Source organism: Rhamphochromis sp. 'chilingali' (assembly GCF_963969265.1).
Source record: "Rhamphochromis sp. 'chilingali' genome assembly, chromosome: 20".
In the NCBI taxonomy this organism is placed as follows: Eukaryota; Metazoa; Chordata; class Actinopteri; order Cichliformes; family Cichlidae; genus Rhamphochromis; species Rhamphochromis sp. 'chilingali'.
In genome coordinates, this window is record NC_137947.1 from 648,933 (window position 1) to 672,534 (window position 23,602).

At 42.8% G+C, this 23,602-nt stretch overlaps 1 protein-coding gene across 6 annotated transcripts in view; it reads right to left on the bottom strand.

Annotated features, from left to right (window-relative positions):
- Positions 1–270: 270 nt before the first annotated feature.
- The window catches only part of LOC308388467 (rap1 GTPase-GDP dissociation stimulator 1-B), a 28,272-nt gene continuing 4,940 nt past the window's right edge, over positions 271–23,602 (bottom strand). The window contains exons 2-15 of one of the 6 annotated variants that reach the window (XR_013970105.1): positions 23,308–23,412; positions 21,273–21,395; positions 20,566–20,691; positions 19,357–19,485; positions 17,803–17,928; positions 17,085–17,228; positions 14,248–14,379; positions 11,119–11,253; positions 10,833–10,958; positions 10,058–10,197; positions 9,802–9,928; positions 5,817–5,945; positions 1,845–4,363; positions 271–693 (exon numbers count right to left, since the gene is read on the bottom strand). Coding sequence is in view for 4 of the 6 variants with exons in the window: in XM_080869211.1 (XP_080725337.1) it covers positions 4,236–4,363; positions 5,817–5,945; positions 9,802–9,928; positions 10,058–10,197; positions 10,833–10,958; positions 11,119–11,253; positions 14,248–14,379; positions 17,085–17,228; positions 17,803–17,928; positions 19,357–19,485; positions 20,566–20,691; positions 21,273–21,395; positions 23,308–23,412 (1,670 nt within the window). In the remaining 2 variants the exon portion in view is untranslated. Of the gene's footprint in view, positions 4,364–5,816; positions 5,946–9,801; positions 9,929–10,057; positions 10,473–10,832; positions 10,959–11,118; positions 11,254–14,247; positions 14,380–17,084; positions 17,229–17,802; positions 17,929–19,356; positions 19,486–20,565; positions 20,692–21,272; positions 21,396–23,307; positions 23,413–23,602 lie in introns of those variants that run through there. The other 5 variants (XM_080869212.1, XM_080869211.1, XM_080869213.1 and 2 more) reach the window with 5 other exon arrangements.

Genomic DNA, 23,602 nt, shown 5'->3' on the forward strand with positions numbered 1-23,602 from the left:
AAATTGAATTGAATGTTGGAATGTCAGAAAACGTGCTTAGCCATAGATGAAAGCAGCGTATGTATAGATCCGTCAGCAGAGCTTCAGCTGTATGTTCAGTGTGTATCATGCTCTGGCCTCTTCAGAAACACAGGTCATTTCACACCAGCCAAAGAGTTGTTTCTGTTCAGTTTCTGATATTTTCTTAGATTTCAGATTTTGTTGTGTGTTGTTGTTGTTTTGCCTAAAACCCATAACATGACTGAAAAAAATGACACCGTAGAAACAAAATAGAGGAAGACACTGTATAACTTTATTGTTTTCACTCTAGAACAAAGCTTCTAAAAGGCCAAAAAAATGCCCTCCCTATAAATACAGATCTGTTCACGCATGTTGAGTGATTTGTAGTTACATCCAGAACATACTTTCACACAAATATTACATTAAACATCACAGCAAAAGTGTGCTTCACGCCCATCAGCACATTATTCACTTTATGTTGTACAGAACACACATGCTAGCCACTCCCCAAAATGACCCAGCTACAGATGCACACTGAAAAAGTGTTGCTACTACATAAGAATGTTTAGTTTATATACAAATGTTAAAAAGTGCAGTGTATTGAATATCTTCTTCACATTGTGCTTCCTTTAAAATGGATTGTAGGTATGGATATTGCTGTTATGCTCGAGCCCCATTAGTCTGTTGAGTAATCTGTAAAATTCAAAACATGGATGAGAGTAAATTCATTTAGACAGCGCCAAATCACAACAACAGTCGCCTCAAGGTACTTTATATTGTAAGGTAGACCCTACAAGAATGCAGAACAGTGACTTTGTCCAACAGGCAGTTCATTTGTTGTGTATTTTTTTTATTCTACAAATGCATCCATTTGAAATAAAATGATTTGGATCTTTTATTTAACTATATATAAATGTTTCTGTAACACTGAGCGGTATTAGCATGAGCTGTGTTGCTGATCGGACGCTCCCATCGTGCTCTGGGAAAGTCTTTATGCTACCTTTTTCTATTCTAATTTTTCTAGTTACAAAAACATGACATGACCACTAGGAAGTCTTCAATCGTAGAGCTTTTCTATAAGTCAGACAACATGACTGCAATCCTAAATATGTTAAGTGCTTCAGCCAGCACTGTGACATAACACAAACAAAATTCAAAGAAAAACCAACATCAAATGTCCTGGTATAGTTTTGCCATGGTCATCAAAGACCACGAGGACCGTGGACAGGGAGGAGCGCTGGTTTGAGCGAGGAATCAAGGAGGACATTTATGTGAAAAGGGAAAGACCATCAAGGGTACATGTGTCCCTATAAGGAGCTTGGAAAGAAAAGCATCTGGACTTCATCTTCAAGAAACTTAAAGAAGTCCAGACGTTTTTCTTCCCAAGCGCCCTAGACTACGATAGCCTGGATGACCTGAGAACCTTCACAGACATCTGTCACCATCTTACAATGCTGTGATTGCAGACATTCCCCAACTCTCTGTGAATGGTGGTCGTCGATGAGTGGTTGTTGATCAATGATCGAGAAACTGACCTCACAGCCATTGTTCATCAGTGGTGCTGGTTTCAGTCATTACACAAATGTTACTGTTTATTTTTATCGGGGAAACCTGCAGTCAGCCGAGACTGAAGACGTCACCTGGATGAGTTTCTCCGACTAACAAAAAGTGCTACGTCCAGAGGAACACAGTCAACTATCCTTACTTCGATGATTGCGCATGCATCAAGACATGTTCATCTGGGTCTTTAACTTAAGATGTAAAGCGCCTTGAGGCAACTCTCAGTTGGTGCTATATAAATAAAACTATTGAGAAGATAAATGTGATCTTTCAGAAACACACACCTCATAGCCAGAGGCTGTTCTCAGGCTCTTCCTTTGTTGCTGTTATTTGTATGTTCATCCTTCACATCTGTTGCAGTTCTTATTGGAAGAGTATATGCCATAAAGCAAGTTTTAATGTTTGAGTCCACTCATCAGAATATCACTGGTGATTTACAGACAGCCTGGTTTGATAGTAGCTGACAGGCTTATTATAAAACGTAGACTGTGTCATCTTCAACAGGTTCAACCTATCAGAAAATAAATAGAAACATCACCTCAGCTGCCACAATACAGACAAACCAGAGCATTGCACATTCACTTGTACATCACAATCTTATCCAGTAGGTCGTTTTGTTACTGGAGTAATTAAAATAAAACTACTTTAGGTCAAACAATATTGCTTCAGAATCATCACACTTCATATCACCGGCATGACAAAACAAGTTCCTTGATATCGTCAAAGTTTCTTTTAATCAGTGATGCAAACACGTCACTTCTTCACCTTCGGGATATTGAGAAAAAGGTCCGTTTGTTTGGTGAACTATTCTGGCTGCATATTCAATAACATCCGATCCATCCATTTTCTAATGCTTATCCGATTTAGGGCCGTGGTGGGTGTGAGCTTATCCCACATATGTTGAGAAGCGGGGTACACCCTGAACAGGTCACCAGTCACACAGAGACAGACAACTACGCACATGACCGATGGCCACATTAGAAGTGGCAGTTATCTAACAGCAGGGTTCTCTCTCCATACTTTGCAAAGCTGGCTGGTCAACCTGTTGAGGAATTACCATTCCCTGTTCACAAGCTGCTAGAGCCCAGCAAAGGTTTTCTTGGCTTTCTCACTGAAACGTTTACCTGACTAATATTTTCATTCTTGGTGATTTTATGATTGTTCCCCGTTAGTATCGGCTCACCAGCACGTGCGTCGGTCATACGAGCTGAGACGCTTCATTTGGTTCTTTTACTTGTCAAATCTGTGTGTACATGCAACGCTGAGGATGCTACTTTCTCTCACCACGTGCCAGCCTTTTAAAATCAAGGTTGCTGAAGTAAGAGTCGTGACCATGCTGCACTCTCTCGTTTGTGATCAGCTGGCTTGGCCCATTTGCAGAATATGTGCTGAAGTGTGAGGCTCTATCTCTACATCGGTTTAACGCTGTCTGCACTGCTGTCCTTTGAGGTCATACCGCCTTAAATGAAGGGCACTCAGTGCAGGAGAGCTTGCAGTGTCTTATGAAATTTTAACAAATATCAGGAGGCTGTCAAGGCCTCAATAGCACAAATACTCACTGGTGCATTTCCTCAGTCTGAGCATGTTCCCGCCCTAACCAGCACTGTTGGCAGCTCTTCATCTTTTTCTTGTAATTAGAACATTAACTTTGAGAATTATAAATGCTTGGTTTGTGTTCACCCAAACACATTTCTCTTCTCATCAGCTTTCTCGGCTTCAGACCAGTTCCAGTTTGTCCCATTTTTCCCCAGTGCATTTAATATGATCATTTCTACATTATTACTTATCTCTGCGTCAGGCTGGGGTCCTGTCCAGAGTGCCCCCCCGAGTATTTCAATTGTTCTTAAATTATTGGTACCGTTTACTGACATCCTACTTCCTGTGCAGCACTTGGATTAGATTACAAGCCTGGAATTGCAACGCAGAAAGAGCTTCCACTGCACCACTGTGGTGCTCGCATTCAGTGATATTCAATAACACTTTATATAACATGAACATATATTATAATAAAATCTTTGCCAATGACCGGGTACTGGAGTTACAGATATTAGCACTGAGGTTTTATTCGTAACTTTTGTGTGCCCTCCACACCTGTGCACATGCGCCTCCATCAGGTGGCTCTTAGTAAATTTCTCCATCCATCCCCTTTGGTCCAGAATACTGTAGAACTCGGTGCACCTAACATGTGTTCTCCAGTTAACTTCACCTGCCCTCTTACCCTTTCTTTTTGCTATCTTTGTGAAATGTCTACGATGTTGCTAGTCATGGTACATGACTGCCTGAGACTGGATACTTTTTCTGTGGCTATTCATTCAGTCGTTACCTTTGAGCCCCACATACATACTCATTGCAGACCATCTGATTCATAAATGTCTCATTACTACTCACAGGAAAACCTAAATAAATGAGCTTAGATGATGTCTGAATTGTGCAGTGTAAAGATAATGTTGAGCAAATCAAACACGTAACTCAAATACTCCTATAATCTGTTGCCTGCCACACATGCACACACCGGGACTAAAAAGGGCCCTTCATTTTTACAGAACAGGTGACAAGAAGCCAGTTCAATACTTTGCAATATTTGTGCAGTAAAATATCTGTCGTTTAAGTATGCCACTGAATAAGCTCGATAAATCCATTCAGCTGATGGGTCCCTGTTGCTGCAGGATGCTGGTTTAGCTGGTGTCACCCAGGAGGGTCAGTATGGAGCTGGCCTGTGAGGCAAGTTTACTGCTGCTATGATCTGTGAGTTTACTGATGCTTTCCTTCATATTCACAGAGTTCAACGCCTCCTTCATGACACCTAGAGCACACAAGAACAGAAAGAAAAGAGAAAAGTAAGCGGTTGATTGAAACAGATCAAATTATGCAGATGCACTGTAGCATATTCTCTGATCATCATTGGGTGTACAGTAGACTTTGTGTTCTTTAGAGCTTGGTTTGAATACATTACACACCTGAGTCATTCTACACCAGGAGAATCTGTGACACGCTCAAACCTGGCTCCCTAAGAATCAGCCATTTTTCTACAATAATGCTGCCGTTCTATGAAAAAGTCTTTGAAATAGCTGAGGATGCATGAAAATTCTGCTTTTTAAATTCTCTTTATTTTTTCCACCATTTAAGTACACGAGGTAGCTACACAAACATTCAGGGCTGAGAAACACATTTAGGCTGTGCAACCAAGACAACTTTGCACCAAATTGGCACCAATGTAAACACACTACTACTACTGGAAATTCAGAAAACCGAATATCTAATAACCATTTTGAATGGCCTTCGTGTCCTGTTACTATTAACATCGCTATCTGAAACACAGAGCTGAGTGACACTTGTGACGTTGTCATGGTCCCCGGGGTTGAAGGGTGTCGTCTTCATTAGGACTTCATGGTCTATTTTCTAGTCTTCTGTTAAATTAATCACGACTTTGTGTTTATAATTACTTTCTCTTTGTCTTCAACTACATTTCCTCTCTGGTTACACTGTCTCAGTCTCCCCTTGTCCATTGTTGTCCCACATAGCTTTATATCTCCTAGCTCTGGTTTCCTGTGCTTCCTGGGTGAATGCTGCTCAGTGTCTCCTGAGCAGCGGTTGAGCAGTAACACAAGTAACGTGTTACTGTAATCCAATTACTTTTTTCACGTAATGAGTGAAGTAAAGAATCAGTATTGTAAAAAAGTAATTATATTCCTGTTACTTTCTCGTAAGCACGCTGCGTTACTAAACCGTGATTGTGTTTGTGAGAGCGTCTCATGACAGTGGCGAGCGTGCGGCGTCTGTGGCAGCAACAGACGTGTGCAGATCAACAATGGATAACATGGAGTGATGGAGAGAGTACGACCGTGCAGCGTTTACAGCGTGGACGTACTGACATAATTTTGATTCTGTAAAATGTGACAAAAACATCAGCGTCCGCCGTTCACTCTGCGTGAAAAATTAAACTTCAAATCTGAGCGAGCAGCACCCGCCGCGCTCCTGCTAAACAGCTGAACGTAGATTTAAGAGCAACAGGACTCAGTGCTGCTGAATCTTGGATTTTATTGTTTTCTTCGGGCCTCCATATTTCATACTTCCTGTAACCTGCCTGTGGGGATTTAATCTCTGTGACACTGAGCTGTAAGCTAAAAGGTGCACACGAGGTTTGCTTGCTGCATTTTTGTGGCTCCTTTGACACTGACATCACAGCTTTATCATTCTACATCCACTGGACAGAATTACTGCAATTTCTATGTGTTGCTTTAAAATCAGACACATACTGGAGTTAGCCAGGCTGCAAATGAGACCTAAAGCACTGAACTTGACCTCGACCGCTCCCACAGGATCCTCCAACATCTTCTTCAGCATGGGTAACAGGTCTGCCTCCCCAAATGGATCCTTCATAGACTCTGCATTGTTTACAGACATGCAAAAATAGGTAAACATATATTCTTTGATGGACATCATCTCTGTTCAGTATTGACATCAAACATCTTGTGTTTTGCTAAATTGCAACAGGTCATTATTGTGTTGTATTGTGTGCTGATCTGTGGAACCAGCGCTCAGTGGCACCTCTCTCTCTAAGGGGGAGCCAGGATCCCTCCCGGGCTTCTAGACTTCTGATTGGCCAACATTTCACACAGTCAGGATCTGGCATGAGCGTTTGACTTTGGTTTTAGCGTTTACACGTGGATGGAGATGTTTTTTCAAAACTGCACGTGTGGACAGGTTTTAAAAAAATTTAAAACTGAAAATCTCCATTTTCAGAAATACCCCCGTGTACGTGGCCTAAGCTGAGTTGGCTGAGCGTGACTAATAACTGCATCATAAGGAGATAGTTAACATGGAGAGGAGTCTTTTTCCACTTACATTCAGATTTTCTCTTGGTGGCGGATATGATCACTGATCCAGCGGGAAGAATTTGTAACTTGGACTAATCTGAATTTTAACATGATGCAGAATTGGTGAGCATACATTATTCAACCAATTCATTAAGTCACTGATATCTGAAAAGGTAGTTGTTGATGCAGTAAGGTCAGAGAGCAGAAAACTGAGCTGCTGAGTGCTCATTAAAGATGCAAGGTGTAATCGTTTTTCTCTGGGAAGACAACACTGGACGCACAACGGTGTCAAACATTATGCATTTGTGATCAGACGTGTACAAAGTGCTTATAGAGAAGCCAAAAGTAAAACCTGTGTCCAGTGTGTGGCCACCACATGTTGCACTAAATTAAACGCCTTTGCAATGTTAAGAAATTCTGTGGTAGTGCAGTTAGAGGCACCATGAATATGTAAAGTCAGCTACCAAGATGCTTTTACCAAAATGAACAATAACAGATAAAAGAATTCATTTAAGAAATTATTGCAGGATTTGGGAGTTGATAGATTACAATATACAACAAGCTGTTTAAATAGTTCCGGGCGTTTGAGGAATGATGTGAAATTGTCCACATAGGCAATGTTTTCATTCCTGCAGCACCCTTGAACCAAATGTGCAGGTGGTCAACAGCTGAAGAGCAGTCAGAGTAATATCCTTCACACAGGCCCCAGGAGAGCAAACGGTACGGCCACCGAGCATCGCCAAGTGTTGAGCCATAGACGTGGGTAGACTCGGCCTTGAGGAGGTGGTCGATGATGAGCAGGGGCATGGCCGCATGTGAGCGCCAAGATGCAGCTGTGGCAGCAGCGACAATAGTAGTAGTACCTGGCAGAGGAAAACGGCCTGCGTGGCAGGTCTGTGGCGCCACTGCAGGGAGGCTGACACACTGGAGCTGCAGCAGCTCGTCACGCCTCCTCTGCATTCAAGTCTGTACTGGGTAGTTGTTGTTGTGTATGTGTGGCTGGCAGCTGAAAAGCTGCAGCCGAGTGCAAAAGAAACAACAACTGAGAATAAAGAACAGTGTTTAAAAGTGTAGTGGTCAGGTCCGCCATGCGTCTGCTACAGCCTGGAGGAGAGAGACGGCTAGGCGTCTGTGCTGGAGCCAGGCAGCCTGGAGGAGTGTTGAAGTGGCGAGAAAGTCCGGGGGTGACACAGCTGCGACAGCCAATCCAGTGCTGAGCAGGCCATGAGAAGGAGGAGCATGTTGAGGAATGAAATTGGACCAGCATCCCTGTTGGGCAGCCATCCCATCTTCATTGTCCAAACGGTCCCCATTATCGTTGGGCTGAGCGAGGGGCATCCAGTAGCCACGGATGCTAAAGCATCATCCTGCTCTGGAGCAGACGGCCCCACAGAAGACTGAGTATGGTGGGAGACCACAGACAGCCGAGGCTTGAGGACAGAAAAAACTGACAGACAGGCTAAAAACAAAGTCAGCCTTGGTAGAAGACAAACCAAGTCGGGAGCCTTCATGGTGTGTTGATTAGCAGTGGTTGCACCGTTAACCTTGTAAAGGATGTCAAGCAGAAATTACAGTTTCAACAGCAAAAAACTTTAGAAGCCAGCAAAATATGGTTTGAAAAACAGCACAGAGGCACTAATCATAGCAGCACAGGAACAAGCCCTGAGCACTAGATCCACAGAGGCTGGGGTCTATCACACCAGGCAAGACCCCAGTGTAAAGGTGCCCCTGTGACAATCCAGCACATAACAGCAGGGTGCAAGATGCTAGCAGGCAGGGCATACATGGAACGCCATAACCATCGTGTACAGAAACATCTGTGCTGAATATGGCCTGGAGATCCTCAGGTCACACTGGGAGACGCCCCCTGGTTTTGAATACCAAGCTAAGATACTGTGGGATGTCCAGGTACAGACGGACAAACTGGGTGAGTGGCTCCAACAAATCCCAAGAATGAGTTCCGAGACCCTGTCCAGAGGAATCCTCAGTCCTGGGAATCTGGTGGAGGACCTGTGTGCGTGTAACATACAACCTGCTGGTTATGGTAAAATATTTTTAAATCCCGGGTGGGTGTGCATGGGCTGGTAGTGTTTTGACGTTTCAATCATGAGGTCATTCTATGTACAACATATTTACGTGAGCCCAAACTACTGTGATACTCTACACGTCACTCACTTCCACAGACACCAAATTACAACGTGTTGTGAACACTAACAGACAGTGTTGGGGAGTAACAGAATACATGTTAAGTATTTAAAATACAAAATATTACTGTTACAGTTACTGTTTAAAAGGTGGTATTTAGAATACAGTTACTTTGTTGAAATAAATGGATTCCACGGCGGTACTTTCCTGTTTCAGGACTGTTTGGGTTTTGTTTGTTCTGTTGTTCCAGGCGGCAGCGTTATGGTTGCCATGGTTACAGGGTGACACACACGCTCTCTGCGTCTGTGTGTTTCCTGGGTGAGAGAGCGCCTTTTTGTTGTTGTTGTTGTTGTGCTAAGCTAATAGGCCGAATGCTACAGGCATCGCCCTAAAGCATGCAGCCTGATGGGCAGTGTAGTCCGTGCTGCAGGCAGAATGGACCGCCATACCGTTATGTGTCTGTGAGCGAGGGAGGGAGAAAAAGGTACGAGCTGTCACCGAGCAGAAACGGGAGCTGGAAGCATGTAAATATAATAACAACCACTGCAGCCAAGAAGAGAGCCTGACGAGCCCAGCTGTGAGTAAGCTGTTAAGACTCGACTGTACACCGTGTTCCTGTTTTCCTCTGAAACAATAAGCAGCCTTTCAACGCCTCTCTCTGTCTCAAACTTGACCCAGACAACAAAGTAAAGCTAGTTTTCAGCTACGAACCCGACGTATTAGCCAGCCATTAGCCTTTACTACGGTTCGGAGCCGCGGACCTTCAGTAACAGTAATAAATCACAGCAATCGTACATTCATGCAGTTGTAAACAGCATGATAATATATTAAGTAATCCAAAGTATTCAGAATACGTTACTGTCATTGAGTAACGTAACGGAATACGTTACAGAATACATTTTGGGGCATGTAATCTGTAATCCGTAGTGGAATACATTTTAAAAGTAACCTTCCCAACACTGCTAATGGAGTGCCAGGCTCTTCCTTTGATACACCAAATAATTCAAAGTCACTTCCAGACGAGACCAAACTAGTTGTCTGATAGTTTGTACTTTTTAACCAAAGCCAGTGTTGGAACGTTCCCAAATATATTCCAGAGTAATTGCTCATTCCTACCTGGAGAACCCTTCGTAGTAACACTTTGGATCCTTCTAGGATTTAGAAGCGCTGCAGAGCTTCTTGGGCCATCAGAAATCTCAGGCCCAACTTGAGAGATCTCACTAGAACTACACTCTGACATGTCTGATAAATTCAGCCGAAGAACTTGAAATTGCTTTACCAATGTCAATGGCACTTGCAATTGCCAGGGCAACCAGGGCTTCATTCTGCATGATGACATGTTCACTTGATGCCATAGAAATAAGATGCCGAATTCCATTGGCTCTGGCTACCTCACGGACAACTTCCTGTTAAAGAGAGAGAATCAGCCGATCATAAGATAATAGGTGAACATCCGACAAAGCGAGTTCGATAACCAACACAAACAAATTAGAACTTAAGCAGAGAAACATTCCCAGTAGAAGAATCTGACTCACAGAGTTCTGACTATGTCTGATGAGAGCAGCCAGCAGGCGACTGGCTTCTCCTCTGACTCCTGCATGATCCTTGGCTTCGCACCACTCCATGATCCGATCGAGTAGGTCAGCATCTCTCCCCAGCACTAACGCAGCTTCCTCTGACACACAGTGCAGCACAGGGTAGAAGACGTTTGTTTTGACAACGGTTAATAAAGACTGCCAGCTGTACATGGGGGAAAAGATGTACTGTGTATTACATTAATCGGAGTGAAGCATGAACTTTTGGTGGGTCTCCTCATGTGAAATGTAATTTTGATCCTCGCACAACATTTCTGTTGAATTAACGTCAGGTGTTTGACTTGGCGAGGTGCTTTTCCTTTGTTGTTCAGCGTTGTGTTGACGATGGCCTCGTTGATACCTTCAAATTTTCGGCCTGGATGGAAGTTTCCATACTTTCATTTCATATTTTCATTTAATTTCTTTAAACGGGCTTTCTGTTTCAGACGTGTGAAAATCTGGTAACGACTACAGAATGTGTCCCATACAGAAACCCAGAGCACTCATTATCCCAATCCCCTTCAGACCTTACACCACATGGACAGGTGTTTCACTGGATCTGCTGATACATTAGCCCCATAGTTTATTTTTGCAGGAAAGCAGTGTGTTTGTATGCTGTTTGGTGCCCAACGGTCAATAAGAGGTCTTCTACCAGAGGGAAGAATCAAAGTTATCACGTCATCAAAACTAAACAATTGTTGCTTCCAAACTGAAGCATTTTAAGCATTTTGCTCACCGTGTCCGTCCACCATCATACGCAGAGTGCCCAGCAGTTTGAACTGAACTGGGGGCATGTCCGAGCGCAGCAGCGTCTTTATTCTGTCAGTCACCCCGTCCTCCAGCATTCGCACTTTGTTGGTGGCTGGGAACACACACGTCATATTATCGACTTTCTCAGCGTTTCACTTTTACTTTATCAATTCACATTGATTTTAAGGACAAAACACATTCAGGATCATTTTAGGTTATGAAATGTACTTGAACTTGTTTCTTTTGATTGCTTAGGCAGTGGAAGCCTGTACCCGGAATGGCAAGGTTTCTGAGTGCGCTTAGTCCGGCATGTTGAACAGATACGTCTCCTTCATCTACGTGCTGCTCCAACAATGTCAGGATGTGAGGAACCACTCCGAGGTCCAGCATCTTCACACAGTTACTGTCTGACAGAAAAACAACAGTCCTCAAAACCCAACTACTTAAAAACAAACAAACATTAACATGAAGGTCATTTGGGGCTTTTCTCTCTACTGTGTAAAGCAAGAATTGGTGCACAAGTTTTAATTTTGTTATTATTTTTTATTAATTATACACACAGTCTCAAATACATGACTCGTGCAGTAGAATAACTGACTAACTGCTAGTTTGTCTGTGCCAGCAGGACTTGTGTTAGGTTTAATGTATGTGCTGTAGGTTGCCATTTAGAAAGCTAGAATGCTTCTGTTTGCTATCGAGGTAACCCACGCACATGACTACGTGCACGACATTGATAAGGGCAACAAGCAGCCTTGAGAAGAACAGATTCTACCAACAACAACCTGGCAGAGCTGCACTCCCATCATATAACCACACATTGTATAACCATGCTTGCACAGCACAATCACACTTTGTAACCAGTTATAGTAATTTCTCATAGGTAATACAGCAACATGCTTTATGAATGTTCATGTGTGTAAGCAATAAAAACAACCTGCAGGGGGAAAGCAAGTTGAAGTGGGTTGGAGACAACTGCTTCCCCCTCGCGAGTGAAAACCTGAGCTCTGTGTGACCTCGTCCCTGAGTGAGCTGTTTATCCAGCAGTATGAGGGGTAAAACTCTGACAACTTGTGTGACAGTACTCACTGGGCAGACCAATACACAAGCTACTGGACCAGAGTGAAGATCTATGAAGAACTGCAGATTTACACAACCTGGGAAGTTCTCCTGGGGCCATTTCTGTACAACTACAGATTTCTGAATCACCACTTCAAACAATTTATTCTGATATGTCCCCACTTTGTCCATGTCTGAGACCCACACTGTCCACAATGATGCAATTTTTACATTGTCTGGGGGGGGGCTGACAAAGAAAGAAACCCAACCTTGCTCCACAACTGACACCTTCAACCGTGACTGAAAGTTGCTGCTGCCCTCATGGATGAGCCAAATGCCTTCTGGAGAAAAGGTTTATGGTCAGAAGACACAAAGATTGAGCTAAAATGTTAAGAGGCATGCTTGGAGGAGTAACGGCGAGCCTTTCAAACTGGATGTGGGCCTGAAAAAGACTGAAGTCTACCTTATCTCTCATCACATCTGAGAGTGGGTAAAAAAGTAAGAACTATTTGTATTAATGTGGATTTAATACTCAGATTTTTACCTTTATGGTTTCACAAAGGGTTAAAAAGAGGATGCACAAAATTAATATGATTTACTTTTTGCAAACGCGCATAAAGAAACTCTGTTACAGCACTTTGCATCACTGTAAACATAAAACCTTTCACCCACTCTCAGATGTAATGAGAGGTAAGCTGGGGGCACTTCAATCCCACCTTTCTTCACGGTTTGGAAAGCTCAGCTTTACTCCTCCACACATAACTCTTATCATTTCTGCACAGCAGTAGTGTAAATTAGCCTTTATACACGTAGTGTTTTGCCCATTTTAAAGAAACAGATCTTTGGGCAGCTTTCCAAGCCACTGATTTAAACCTCGTCCTCTTCCTAAAGCGCTGCCGCAGCAGGTATGGCTGGTAGGAGTGGCTCTGCAAAGCTACTCGGGTCTCGCTTTTTTTCCCTGGAGGCTAGAGGCAGTTAGAACAGCGTCCTCACTCACCGGCTCCATCCAAGCTCTGCACTGCATGCTGGGTAATGCTCATAGGATCAGAGACTGGACTTTTTAAACAGAGCGCTGATCCAGACTTCCTGTAGTGGGGTGCTGGTTCCACAGATCAACAAAACCTAAGAACACCGTACCAGCAATCCACCATGGTGCTGGCAGCGTTATGGTCTTGGGCTGTTTTGCTGCCAGTGGTAGTGGTACAAGCTGGATGGAATAATGAAGAAAGAGGACTACCTCCAATTCTGTAACTTCATCTCAGATCAGCATCAAGACAGAAAGTTGGACACAGCCGGGTGTTCCAAAGGGACAATGATCCCAAACACATAACACGACTGGATTAGGAAAAGATAAAGCAGGCTAACAGCCCCAAACTCAGACTTGTTGAAAATTTGTGGAATACATTTCAAATCTGGATTCATCCAAAGAAACCAACCAATTTGAGTAAACTATCAATTCTGCCAAGACGATTGGTCAAATATCCATCCAGCATTATGCCAGAAGCTTGTCGATGGCTACCAAAAGCATCTGGCCGAGGTACAATATGTAAAGGGATATAAAACCAAATATTAGGGTATAATTGAGTATTTTAGTATACTTTGACTCCACGTGGATTAGAAAAAATTCAAAGTAAATTCCAACTTGTGCAGCCAATTGTTGTTTTTGGGGTGATTAGAGATGTGTGCTCTACAACAGCGGTCCCCAACTCCCGGGACAGAGACTGGAGCTGTGTGGTTCTGGGCCGCGAGAGCTGGGGCTCAGGTGTGAGATTGGTGGTTTCCCTGGGTCTTTTCCCGTGTGTTATAAATACATTTTCTTTCTTTTGGTACCGGTACTGGTTTTATTTTGTTGCATTTATTTGCGACACCTTAAAAGCTGGTTTGTGAAAATATTGTCGGACATAAACCGGTCCGTGGCGCACAAAAGGTTGGGGACCGCTGCTGTACGAGCATTTCACCCCAGAAAAACATCACGTGATAACACTAAATACCACTGAACACAAAAAACAGTATGTTAAAGAAACTGTTAATGAATGAGAATGATTATATCGTGTTTTGATCTGTTTAAAACATCAGATTTAAAAAAACGTCCATTTCGAATTTAATGTATAAACTGTAAACTGTCTGGACAGATAGTCTGATGGAACCTTTCTGCTGAGGAAGTAGAAGAAAGTGGGTTTTTGAGATGTTTCACCCGGAAAAAAATGGGTGAAAACCAAGAAAAAGAAATCTTAAGTTATCTTAAAAAAAGTTTAGAGAGCTGTAAAGAGTGGAACTGTCTCTCCAGACTCAGTCAAAAACAGTCAAAAAGACCATGTAGTGTGTCCTTTTGACAAACATCTCACCATTCCTGGCGAAGTTGGCGATGGCCAGCGCTCCCGATAGCTGCAGTTGGGTGTTGGAGCTCTGGAGCCATGACAGAACATCCTGGTACACCAGACCTGATCCTTCACCAAAACACTTCTGCATGGACTCATCTGACACACAAACAGTCTTTTGAAAATAACTGAAAAAGCAACGTGACAAAATCACATGATTTAGATTCACATGCAGCAGTGACATTAGGTAAATCAATACACTAGTGCACCAACACCAGAGATTACATATTCGATTGGTCACAACACATTCAGTGACAAGTGCAGTGCGTTTCTTTTATTTACTAATTTTGTTTTGTAACTCGACACAATGAACGTATTTACTGGACAATCAGAGAGAAAAATGCATCTTTCCCTGACGGTTATTAGTCCTCGTCACCAGTGATTCAAGTGTGCCTGTAATCAGTTTTAGCCAGATGATCAGACATATGTTCTACCTCCGTGCTCTTTGAGTGAAACAAAATCCAATTTTGGCACTCCCCGTTTTTTACTATTAAATGAGCCACTAAATACTTGCTAAATGTAGCTGTTTCTGAACCAATCATAGATGTTTCTTGTATAAATGCTGCATCTGCCCAATGTGATTTGAGATAAAGCAAACATCTCTTAAGCTTAATGGAATTATTAGCACCCCTGCTATGCCATGAAATTACTCTGTCCCTATATTATTAATACAGGATAATATATGTTCATATGGTATCCTTTCTTTTGTGCTTCCACTCTTTAACATACCTCTGACTTTTGCCCAGGAACAAACGTTTTCAGAAGTAACCACAAAATACCAAAATACCCCTCCCCTTGAGTAAACAACCTGTCAAACCCACCAACAAACAACACACCCCTCACTGTGATGAAATCCAGTGCTATGTGGTCATCAAACCTCATCTACAAGAACGGAGTCACAGCATGGCAGGGAAGGTCAGCGTGAGCCAAATATTCTTTGTCTGCAACTTTCTACGTGCTTTAATAATCTCACATTCTTTTTCCATGCCCTGCACCTCTGTTTTATGTTTCTCCTTCACTGCATCATCACTCGCTCACATTCCAGGAATGTCTGGAATATTCCAACGATAGTGTGGCAGTGGTGTGGTCTTTGGCTCAAGGGGCAGCGGCAGGGAGGGTGATGGAGCAGGTGGAGATGTGGTTCTAGTGAGGTCTCCTTCCCTTTTTAGTGACCTGAGACAGCAGTGAGGAGTCAGCTGCAAAGACGTCGGTGCCAAACGAAAGAAAAGTGTCCCGATCATTTACAGAGAGGTCTCAGCTGATGATCATTATCCAGAATAGGCAGAGTTAGGTCTATATATATATATATTTGGACACTGACACAAGTTTGTTTTTTCCCTGTGTACCTAAACATATTCATGTTGTGAAGACTCTCAGCTTTTATTTGAAGGTATCAGCCTTTAAATTGGATGAACTCTTTAGAATTTCAGCTCTTTAACATTTGCCACTCTGGCAAATGACCAAAAACAATGGGACACTTGAGTCAAAGCCTATTTCAATGCCATGTGTGGACATTTCCTTTGTTGTTTCATTATCAACTAAGCAGGTTTGGAGTTGACTTGAGGTGGTGCTTGCATTTGGAAGATTTTGCTACGAACAGACAACATGCAGTTAGAGGAGCTCTCCATGCAGGTGACACAAGCCTCCTTAAACTGCGAAAACAGAAAACAAACACCTGAGAAATTGGTACAATATTGGCAAAACCTACAGTTTGGTAGAAAGAAATCACAGGTGAACACAACGACGCAAAAACACCTGCAGGTCCAAAGAAGACAACAGTGGTGGATGATCGCAGAATCATTGTCCATGGTGACGATTCCACAAAGAAACAGCAACTGAACGTCGCTGCAGTAAAGTCCTGGAGGCGCATTCAAAAGGAGGAAAGCCGGTGATGTCCATGAGTTCAAGGCTGCAGGCTGCCACTGCCAGCAAACGGGTTTTAATCAAGCGTTAGAAACGATTTTTTTATTTTCAGCTATTTAATTTGTCCAATTACTTTTGAGCCCCTGAAATAAAGGGATTGTGTCAAAAATGCTTTTTGTTCAACTGAATTAAAGCTGAAATTCTGCACTTCAGCTGCATCTGAGTCGTTTCGTTTCACTGTGATAACGTGCAGAACAACATTGAGAAAAACGTTGTCTCCGTCCAAATACTTGTGGACCTGTATGTACACCACCTGTGCTATCAGAGGTTTGATATGGTCTGTACAGTTTTGCACCTTCTACACGTTACTTCACTCTAACAATCACAGATTAAGACACTGCTGCTCTTTCTAGCTGGTCACGCCTCTTTGATGTCTTTAGCTTCTAGCCAGCTGTTCATAATGCGACGATCTGCCTCTTCCAGTCTCTCATTTCTGTCGGCAATATCTGTGTTAACTGAACTTGTGACGTTTTCACAGCACAGACGTCCTCCTGCAGTTGTTTAAGCACACTACTGAGTTGGGACAAAGTTCAACAAAAGCATTCGATGCAATACTCCAGGCTGTTAGAACTTTCAGCGTGGTCTCTGTCACCATGCTTGCATAGCTTCTGCCCTGTTTAGCAATGCCACTCTTAGATGTCATTGAAATAAAAAGAAACCTCTCAACACTAAGGGAAACTACTTACAGACAGTAGATGCCCAATGAGAGGCAAAGCCAGGGGGAACAGAGGTTTTGCTCAGGAGCTCTGCATTATGCGAGCGTCTTGGTGAGTGGATCCCAGCGCAGTGCAATTTCAGCACTTTGTCTTCCTGTTTGTCATCTGACCACTTCTTCCTTTCAAACCTACACTAAGACAATGTTGTTGCTATGCATTACGTACCCCCTAAAAGCAGGGACACCATTAGGTTGGAGGCAATCTTGATGCTGCAGAGGTCATGTGGGTCAGACCCTCCCTGCAGACTCCGAATCATCTCGGATAAAGCTTCTGGGACTCCTGACTCTGCAAACTGTAGTTTCAGAGTATCTGGTGGCACAGAACAATTCATTTCAATTTACTCATAGAGCACCGGATCACAACAACAGTTGCCTCAGGACGACAACCCAACAAGTTTTACTACTGTCTCCATTAATCATGAACATATGCATGAAGAAAACTAATGTTTGGACTTTATTTTGTTACTGAGCAGCACATGTGGTAAAAGTCTTTGAGTGCTTTCATAATAGGAGACACATTTTCTTAGTTCAAGTCAAGGCAATGTATTTCACAATAAATTGAAAACAATAAGCACATGCCAAGGCTGCTCTCCATCTCCCTCAAGCTTCCTACAACCCAAACTCCAGAAAAGCTGGGGCTCTGCGTAAAAAGTAGAGGAAAACCAAATACAACGGATCTGCAAATGTCGTAGACGCATTTAAACTGACATTAAAACACAGAACACTGATTTAATATTTTAGTAGCTCATGAAACGTATTAGCTCATTGTGAATTGGATGAAAGCAGCATGTTTCAAATAAGTTGGAAGTGGAGCAACAAAAGGTTCGAAAAGTACACGGTACTAAAAAGAACGTTTCACCGATCGATTAAAAACATGCCCTTACCGCTCTCTCCCAGAGAGCCCAGTATTTCCAAAATGACATGTCGGCGTTCAGCATCAGGGGCCTGTTTCAGCTGAAATATCAGTACATCTGCAACATCCAGCTGTGCCAGCGCCTCCCTTGCAGAGTCTGCAAACACATGTGGTGTGTAATCAGCTACAGAGTTAGTGACATATCATAATCACAGCAGAACAGCTGCACAGTGAATCGTTCTTTTTTCATTTCTGAAGTATTAGCCCACCTCCCTCTGGGACACCTGGATATGTTAACTGTGTAAGCTGTAATTAGTCACCCCATTAGATCACAGTAGCTAAAAAGAACTGTGGCTAAGGAGGTAGAGCAGTTCAACAGGTCAGTGCTCTGAGCAAGATACTGAACCCTAAATCTCTCCAGGTGCATGCCATATTAATACCAATACATTTGTAACGTACAGTTTGTTGAGTAGTTCGAGTGCTAAAGCATGGCTAAACTCAAATGCTAAATGCTTTCTTCTGTTAAAAGGCTTAAAAAGATTACTCTGGCCTGATGTGGTTACCACAGTGAGTGACAAAGTATTTACTGTGTCAGCCATTTATCTCTGGCATGTTGCTCACAAAAGAAAACCCTCCCTGCTTCATGTTTAGGGTTGCAGGCAGTGTTGGGTGTAACGCGTTACTGTAATTAAGTTACTTTTCCACTGAAAGAGTAGAGTAACTGATTACTGTTCATTTTTAGGTATTTCAATTACAGTTACTTACAATGTACTTGCGTTACATGGTAAAATAATTAAACTGGCTGAATATTTCATTTCAATCATTTGTCTTCTAAACGTAGAAGTAAACTCTGCCGCTTTAACATGGCTGTAGTGCAGCTGCGCGTCATTTCACACCGGTTTGCTGCACAGTCGTTTTCTACAGCGGAAGCTGTCGGACTGAAGCGAGTGGCTGTTTTTTGAGGTGGACATATTCCCGTCTCTTCACTTTTCTGAAACGAGCAGACAAGAACATTACAGTAATATGTAAAAACTATGGGCTGCTGTTCGTAGCACGAGTCATCTACTGAAGCGCCTGACACGGAGCATAGACGAACACTTCTGAGCGATCCTTGTTCATCATCCATGGATAACACCGCGGCAACTCCCGCTAGGCAGCAAAACCTGATTTTACTTCAGCAGCGCAGAAAGCGTCTGAAGGTGAGCTTAAAAACGACTGCAGGCTACACTGTGGAAGAGATGCTGCCGCTGCGTACTGCAGAGTCTCCGTCTTTATTCATTATTTAAAGAGTTTAATTTCTATCGTCTGCCACTCGAGGTTTAGAGGGATTCTAAGAAGTATTTGGTTAAATTACTTATTTAGTAATTAAGTTACTTTTCTGACACAGTAATTAGATAAGTATTTAAAATACAATATTGACTAAGTAATTAGTAATGAATTACTTTTTTAAAGTAACTTACCCAACACTGGTTGCAGGCACATTAATTAAAGGCAATGCTGTAGCTGTAAAGAACATGTGTAATCACTAAAGCACTGACGATCAAACTACATCTAACAGCACTTAATACAAATAGTAAATAATCACCCATGTCTGCCAGGTTACACAAGGCCAGCAGACAGACGTTGACCAGTGGATCGTTGTCAGGATACGCCCTCATTATGGAAACGAGTCTGGGGATTACACCACTCTGGACCAACTGGTCCTGCTGGTATGCTAGGTAAAAAAGGTAGGAGACAGAGATAAGTGTTAAGGAATAAAGTGGGAGACCTCTAGATATCCATTTTTATCATTTTGTTAAAAAATGGATCTCAGAGCTTTTTCTCAGGATGCTGACAAGTTCTAAGCGTTTAACGAGAGGCAGTTCTGTGGTACACGGACTGGTTCTTATCGAGCTCAAAAATATACGTGAATGAGGTCGCTTTCTTGTTACCCGGAAGCTTATGGCGCAGAGGAGCGCGCACTCAAAAACGGATCCCAACAAATTGGCGCTTTGGCGAGTACGTTTGCTGATAGTAACACCGTGTGATTCAGCTAATAACAGGGATTTCATCATTTGTGAAGCCAGGCTGAAAACACTCAGCAATCTGTGCAACTGGATGTAATACCTAGCTTAGCTGTAGCATTTGTAGCTGAGGCTTCAGCTTCTGGGTAACGAGGAAATGACGTCATTCACGTAGATTACTGATTGGCAGCGCTAACTCGAAACTTCGAGTGGCTTTTCTCAAAATTTTGAGTTAATAAATCGAAATTTTGAGTTATGGATCCTTTTTTTTTTTTTTTTTTTAGTGGCGGAAATGGGCTTCCATAGAAACTAGTACACTAAGACAGTGTACTGGCAGGCTTACTCTACACCAGTTAACCATGCTTTGAATGCTCCAGCGCACCCTGTGTAATGTTGTTGACTGTGTGCCTGCTTTTATGGCGACAGTCTCACATATTTCAAAGCATAAGTTAGCTCCTATATAACATTTCACGCTATATCAGTCCGATTATGGCAGGATCTGGACAGTTTTGGCAGTCAGGAACAAAAATAGGCATCATGCAGTTATTTTATCTTGCATAGTGCAATAATGGATGCAAAGCAACGCTGCATCTAGGAAACCTGACACATGTTCTGAAAGCAGCTCGCATGACTGATCTGTAGTTGCCTAACATGATGTAGTTACCATGACAAGAATATCATGTAGTTTGGAATTAAGATCTGTCACTCTCTGTAGCCTTCAAAAGAAATCAGACTCATCAGCACACTGAGAACGCCCTGCTGACGGAGCCAGCAGTGTCCCACCAACTCACAGTTGTCAAAGCAGATGCGCCCGATGGCCCTGCCAGAGTTCAGCAGCATTTCTTGGTCATCGCTGTTCAGATGGGGAACCAACACCTTCACCAGGCCTGCCTCGATGCATGGCTCCCTCACTGCAGCTACAACACATGCAAGGACATTAAACCTTGTAAACGCTGGTATATTTTAAATGCTATGTTGCATATGTTACTCAACAGCTATGAAGCAACCTGGTGTTTTAGTCTCATGACGCATCACTGGAGCATAAGCATTTTTTAAAAGCATCACATTTTCAGCCACTCTGTGTGGAATTTAAGTGCATTTTTTCATATCAGAAATAATATTAAAAAAAACACAACAACCTCGTACAGATAAAACGTCAACCCAGTAAGTTGAAAGTGGCACTAAACTAAACCAGTTTGGATGTTTTCTAAAGTGGCTTCATCTGTATAATCCTACACATACTGGCTTTAGGTTACTTAAAAGGGATAAAAATGTTTCCTTATACACTGCAATATATTTTTATTTGATATTTAATAATTATTGTAATTAAAAATAAACATAGTACAAGGTCCTTAACATGAGTTAAACTGGTTTTAAGGACCTTGTAGAATCCTAAAGCTCTTCAAAGAGAACATGAGACAAGACAAAATAAGGAAGCTTATACTGTACAAACTGTTTTATGAAGCACACCCAGTTTTATAGTATTCAAGTGTTCTACCTTCTCGGGCCATCTCTGCCACCACCAAAGCCACCTGGCAGCTCAGACTGCTTTTTCTCTGTAAGGCCTGAGCCAGTATGGGTAGAATACCACTTTTGGCAACGTCGATAGCAGCATCTTTCTCTGTGAATGCAAAAGTCCGTTCATTTAGAATGATAAAATTCACTGTGCAATATGTGATGTTAGTTGAAAAGTGACTCAAAAAGTTGATTCTGTTCATCTGGACGAAGCGTTTTCAGTGGGACAAATGTTTCAGCACTCAGCTGGGGGACTTCTTCAGTCTCAGCTGACTGCAGGTTTCCAACCGTAGGCTACGTCCACACTAGCCCAGATAGATTTGAAAACGCTCCGCGTCCACACTAGTGTTTTCAGTCGTTTTCACAGAGTTGTGCGTCCACACTGAAACGGCCCAAAACGCTTATGTTCCAGTCCTGCGCATGCACAAAAGCGAGTGAGAATTTGAAGAAAAGCTATCTGGAGCATGCAAACTGATATTAATCTTAAACAGGGCTGTCAAAATTGAGAGCAATCAAAACAACTGCTGTATAATGTCCTCCGCTAGCTTTAATTGGTCACTTGACTGCATCAGATGACTAAAATGTGTCATCATTTTAGAAAGTCCGCGTTTTCGAGAACGTTTTGAAAACGCTGTGGTTTTCCTTGAGGAAAACGCCGTCTCAGTGTGGACGGGAGACCAAAGCAGAGAGAAAACGATGCAGTGTGCACGTAGCCTTAGAAACGGTGCATTTGCATAATGACTGAAGCTAGCACCACTGACTAACAATGAGCCGTGAGGTCAGTTTGATGATCTTTAATATGCAAATTGTCACAACTCAATAAACATTGATCAGTGGCCATGAGTACCATTCACAGAGAGTTGGGGAAAGGCTGCAATCACAGCATTGTAAGATGGTGACAGATGTACCCTTGGCCTGACGAGGTGGCTCTTCTGTGCTGTGCCATCTGCTTTGCCAGAGGTCGTTTGGTTTCCCTGATGTATAAATCCTGGAAATCCTCCTGGCGCTTAACAGCGTACACCATGTTACTGTTTGTGCCGAGAGGACCCGATCTTCAGGGTGGACCGGTGTTTTGTGAAAATGCGTCTCAGCTGTTCCAATAGTCCTGACACATAAAGGGTCACTAAAGGTTTTCGCTTCCATCTCTCCTCGGTCGTCTGGAGCTTTCTTCAAGTGCCTTCCCAGTTGGATATTTGTCAAAACTGGGATAACCACATTCACTTAGCACATTCTTGGTATGATGTTCTTCTGCTTCCCTGGCTGCTTTGTCTGTGGGGATGGTATTCCTCTCTGATGACACCCAGTTTGTGCTCCAATGGATGATGAGAGTCAAACCTTAAATACTGATCCGTATGTGTAGGTTTATGGTACTCATTAACGTTTAAATGTCTCCCATTACTGATGGAAATCTCACAGTATAACTTAAGGCTAGCCTGCCATTTATCGACCGAGTTAATGTGATCAGTGAACTCAGCACGTCCTGAAATTTGATTTCCCCCCAGGTGTCATCCACATACCCGAACCAATGACTGGGCGGTGTGCAGGGTAGGATACCAGAGTAAAATGAGTTTGTCTCATATGCTCACCGAACAGCTGGATCTTTGCCTTCTGGAGGACTTTTGTTGCGCAGGCCCTTAACTGAAGATCTCAGTTGCAGACTTTTAGGAGTAATCCTGTTTTGGTGGCAGCTGTAGTCAGCCATCTCTCGTGCTGTTTGCTCGTACTCACGTACTAGCTTTAGGCAGTCCTTGTCAAAGTGGGTTAAAATGTCTTCATGCATGAACATTTCTCCACTCTCTGTGAATGGTACTCATGGCCACTGATCAATGTTTATGACAATTTGCATGTTAATGATCATTAAACATGGCCTAGTGGTGCTAGTTTCAGCCATTATCCAAAGGTACTGTTGATAAGGTTGGAGAAACCTGGAGTCAGCTGAGACTGAAGAAATGTTTCCCACTGAAAACGTCCAGATGAACAGAGTCAACTTCCTGGGATGTGTGTGTTATATGACTTACTCTTTTCTAGCAGCGCAGCCAGCACTGTATCCAAATGAGGCTTGAGCTCTTCTTCAATCAGCTCTGTACTCACACTAATAGCTTTTAACGCCTCACACAGAGAGTCTGCCACACACAACAAGAGTTAGCTGTTAGCTTTAGTAACACGGAAGTCAAGGTGAGCCATGCCATTTTATAGATAGCACACAACTTGAATAAGATTATGATTCTGACAACGAAGCAACTAAAAATTTGCCAACAAGATCTGGAAAATCTGTAGCACTGACAAAATAAGGAGCTGGGTTACCTTGTTACC